General features: G+C 38.8%; 1 protein-coding gene across 3 annotated transcripts in view; it reads left to right on the top strand.

Annotated features, from left to right (window-relative positions):
- Window positions 1-4051, top strand: part of dcp2 (decapping mRNA 2) — a 60964-nt gene extending 56913 nt beyond the window's left edge. For all 3 annotated transcript variants that reach the window (XM_050052711.1, XM_050052712.1, XM_050052710.1), the window contains one exon: window positions 1834-4051. In XM_050052711.1, the coding sequence (XP_049908668.1) occupies window positions 1834-1964 (131 nt within the window). In that variant the 3' untranslated portion in view covers window positions 1965-4051. The remainder of the gene's footprint in view (window positions 1-1833) is intronic.
- The last annotated feature ends 527 nt before the right edge of the window (window positions 4052-4578 follow it).

The raw sequence follows: 4578 nt of genomic DNA, 5'->3' as shown, positions 1-4578 counted from the left end.
AAGTGGACAGTTTGATTTCACAGAAGTGTGATTGACTTGGAGTTACATTGTGTTGTTTAAGTGTTCCCTTTATTTTTTTGAGCAGTGTATATATATATACACATATATGGCGCACGTGTGTAAATTAACAGTCCCTTTATTCCAAAAGTGGTAAAGAAAGCAAGGGAAGAACATTTAATAAAGCCCTGGAGGGTCGGAGTGGATGAACCCGGTTAAAGAGTACCCGCCTGGACGGGACGCTCTAAAACTAAAGCGAGCGCGCCCACAAGGAGGCAGGGATCATTTCATTGGTCAACAGTAAATCTGACATTCTATTGGTTGGGGGATTTTGACAGGGTTGTTACATAAAAAATTCCAAGCGCAGGGCAGAAATCTGAGAGCAGAAATTCCGTGAGCGCACAGAAACAGTTTGAGCGCGAGGAGAAAAGCCGAAGCTCGAGCAGGAAATCTGTGCGAGCAACATGGTATCTGAGTGCGAGCAGCATGGTATCTGGGTGTGAGCACACAGTTTGAGCAGAAACAGAGTAGATCCAAGCGCAAGCAGAGGCTATTTGAGTGCGAGGGCAGGGTTTTTGAATGTGAAATCAATAAATAATGCTCTCAAACTGATAGACCACTCTCTTGAATAAAGATAGGGATAAAGCTCCATACATGCGTGTCCACTTCCGAAACACAGCGGTTGGGGTGCGTTTGATTTATTGTACTGGGACGTTAGATTTTTCCACAACTAGATCACGGACGTCAAAAAACGCTGTTTGCACCGGGACAGGACAAACAATAAATAATATCAATCTGTTGATAGAAATGTTAATTCATATGCAGATATTTTAATAAAGTATTTCTTATTTAAGTACATGAGATCTTAGGATTTTTACTGATCGCAAGAACATGGATTGAGTGCAGATCTCCACCAGGCAGCCCCTGGGCTTAATGCAGCCACTTTAATTCATGCCATAATTCAAGCTGTTCATGTCAAAAGCATCAGAGAAACTAATAAAAATACACTTATCTATTTTTGATGGAGCTGCAGTACGTTGCACAGACCAGATAAATTTCTCCTGCTAACAGGCACTGTATGTGAACTATAGATACAATGTAATTATGATACAAATTTTTAACCCATGTTGTTCATAATCGGACTTTGAACGGTATTAACTTTGTCGATAGGCTACAGCACAACAAAACAGGGAATACCAAAATCCCAATTAAAATAGTCAAAAATGAAATAATTTAGTCAGGTTAAGTCTGAGATTTACATCTGAATGCATTATATATGTTAGAAAACACTGGCTGAAAACGTGAGAAAACACAGGGAACTACATACAAGTGAATTGTGAAGTAAGGGGCTGAACACATGCTGCGTCTTTAACCACCTGGATAACTGGAGTTTGCTAACCACAGTTTGCTACGATTTTTATGTCACCACAACGAACACCACTGACCACTCAGTGAGTTTCATGGCTTTGAAAACAAATGTTTACGGTGGTTTTAGGACAGGTTCACACATGGCCATAGAGAGCACTGTTAAGCCAGGCAGGGGAAAGCCAAATTCTCCAAAATGGAGCAATCATCACAATTTTGGTCTTAACCACTCTATTTCATCATAAACAACCCAGAAATGGGGCTCAAAGTGCAAAATACCGGACTTCTCCTTTAAATTGCATATGTGCCAGAGGCTAAATGAGGAGCACTGGAGTGTGTCCAGAAAGGACACATTTAATTAAAGCTGAGACAACAGCAAACCAAATTAGAAATAAAAATCTTCTTTTCAACATAGTTTCAGACCTTTCTATGATTAGAGGCTAACAAATAAATGAGCTTTTCTTTTCACAGATGTGGCTCCATGCAGCTCCAGCGGTCACCAGACAGTCCACATCAAAGACTCTGAACACCTGCTGTCCTCCAAGACTTTCCTCAATTTCAAATTCGACAGAGACGCCATCATGAAATGTTTTGACTACTGACATGGCTGATGAAGCGTTGTGCCTCTCCTGTATCAGCATCAAACTACAGCCAAACTATGAGACTTTTTACCTTAAACTCCAGGCAAAGATGTTACTGAACATGCCTTTTTCTTCCTTGCCTTGCTTGTCATGAGCACACATTTACATTGACATTTACATCTAATAAGCTTCACTGTAGTAGTTTCCCTTTGCATCCCAACTTTTCAGACTTGTTAAAAGGGATGGTAACCAGAAGCACCATCTTCAAACTATCCATGACGGAATCATAACTTTTTCTTTGTTAATCTTTGAATACCTAAATTCATGATTCAATTTACAGGATGCAGCACATAGATCAAAAGGAGAACACTGCTCAGGTTAAGCATTACACTTTTAAAGGCAAGATAACAGAATTATGAGAACATAATTGATTTTAAGCACATAAAAGGTGACAGTAAAATGTAAAAAACTAACAAACAAAACAGCTGTCATATCTTAGTGAATTTGGCCAGTGAATCAATGTTGAATTTATCATGTTATATACTGATTTTTAGATGTAACAATTTAGGTATCAATGATTTCCTCCTTTCTTCCAGCAGAGTCCCAGAAATGTTTTGGATGCTGAAGAAAGCTAGGTATTAATAGTGTTATTGGCTTTATGTATTTATGCTGTAATTGTCTTTATTACCAATATTACGAAAGATTTTATCCAGGAATGTAGCCTACAGCGTAATGGAATATTAACCTGGGAAAGGAAGAACAAGTGGTCTTCACAACTTCGTCTTTGCAAGTTGAATGTCATTAAATACATGTTACCTTGTTGTATGGAATTTTGTGGCTGCCAATATTAAGATGAAACCATGAGATCAAATTGACATTTGGAAATCAATAATTACAGCCCACAAAATTACAAATTACAGTGAAAATTCCAGTGACACTCCACAGTACATCACTAAATAATAATAATAATAATAATAATAATAATAATAATAATGATTGAATGAATACAATTGGCTGACTGTGCAACCTTAATGATATTCCAAACTTGTATTTGAATTTAAATTACACCCTTGATGTTAGCTTGTCCCTAGTGAAAATGAACGTTTATAATGGCAGGGTTCTTGCACATTTCTTTTCCAAACACTGTCTAAGTCTATGTCTTTCATCACAAATTGGTTAATGACAATTACAATTCAAATGCAAAGAGTCTGGTTTGGATTTTTTATGTTTAGGTGCAACATTTTCTGCTAATTTGAAAATGATGATACAAAGTCAGATTCACATTCAGTTTCATTATTACTGTGGCAGTGTAGTGCTCACTGAAACAATGTAGTTTTCATTTTAAATTTCATTTTGGCAATAATTGTGCATTGTACACCATACATGTGAAAATTGGGTTTTGATATTTTTATTTTGTCATACATCATGCACACAGATGGAAAATGACATTGTAGTTTGATTAAATCGTTCAATTTTAATACTTTTAGCCACCGACTTTCCTACATTGTTGTTGTTATTTGCCTTTAAGTGACCCACATCCCACTTGTATGTTAGTCTGTGTGGTTTTCAGCAGTCTTGTAATTCCAAACTGTTGTGTTGTGCAGACTGCAGGGTTTACAGGTTTAAACTCATGATGAGATTTTGTTGAGCAGAAGTTCTCAATCATATTCTTCATGACCCACGTGTTAGCTGCTATAGTGTTTGGTTGGTATGAAAACTTGCAGACTCTTAAACTGTGGGGCATGATAGAGGACCATTGCATTAAACTACTGTGACCATGAGTTATTGTCAAAAACATTACAGATGACTCTCACAAAATGGCCACATTAAAGGATTTCCAGCCACTAGAGCTCAAAACATAAGCAAAGACAATTTGCATAGAAGTCTTAGAAGTTCAACCAACAGTCCGGCTATTTATATTTTCTCAAGGTAATAGCACGCATACATGTGAGATGAATAAATCTGGAAGTAAGAGCTCTTTTTCTGATTCTCACCAGGGGTTCTTTGTTATTAATTGTACAGATGGTGATCTCAAGTTGTCCTATGGCTTCAATGGTGTTTTGACTTCAAATGTGAATATTAATAAAAGTTTGGTTTTTTTGCACTCCAGAACCCAAATGTTTTCAGACCTGCCAACCTGTACGCATTTTGCGAACCAGGCACATTTTGACATCAATGTACGCTGGTACGATTTGATGCTCTAAAACTGCGCATATTGCTCGACCTCGCATTTTGCCGGTTTCAGTCTATTGGTCTATGCAAGTTGTCACTCTCAAGTTGGTGCCCGGTGAGCATAGGCGCGTAGGCGGAACAAAAAGATTTCGACCAATTAGAGCACTGCATATGCCATCCCCCCCCCCCCCCCCCCCCCCCCCCCGCCCCCCCCCCCACCCNGATTTTTTAGGTAGCAGCATAGATTCTAGCCTTTTAAAAAACATTCAGGGCTGGACCCCAGATGCCACCCCCCCCCCCCCCCCCCCCTTCACCTGCCCTGCCATCGACACGCTCGCTTCGATGCAGTTTCATTCAGTAAACTTATGCTTACATATTGGAGACGTCTACAGGGGTGTGGTAATGAAAACCCTACCAAGGGTGTAAATCAGGAATGTTGGGAATACAATAAATTTCAAGGTAA

The sequence above is a fragment of the Epinephelus moara genome, chromosome 9, assembly GCF_006386435.1.
Source record: "Epinephelus moara isolate mb chromosome 9, YSFRI_EMoa_1.0, whole genome shotgun sequence".
Classification (NCBI taxonomy): Eukaryota; Metazoa; Chordata; class Actinopteri; order Perciformes; family Serranidae; genus Epinephelus; species Epinephelus moara.
The sequence above is the reverse complement of the archived record's forward strand: the minus strand, read 5'-3'. Positions and strand labels throughout refer to the sequence as shown.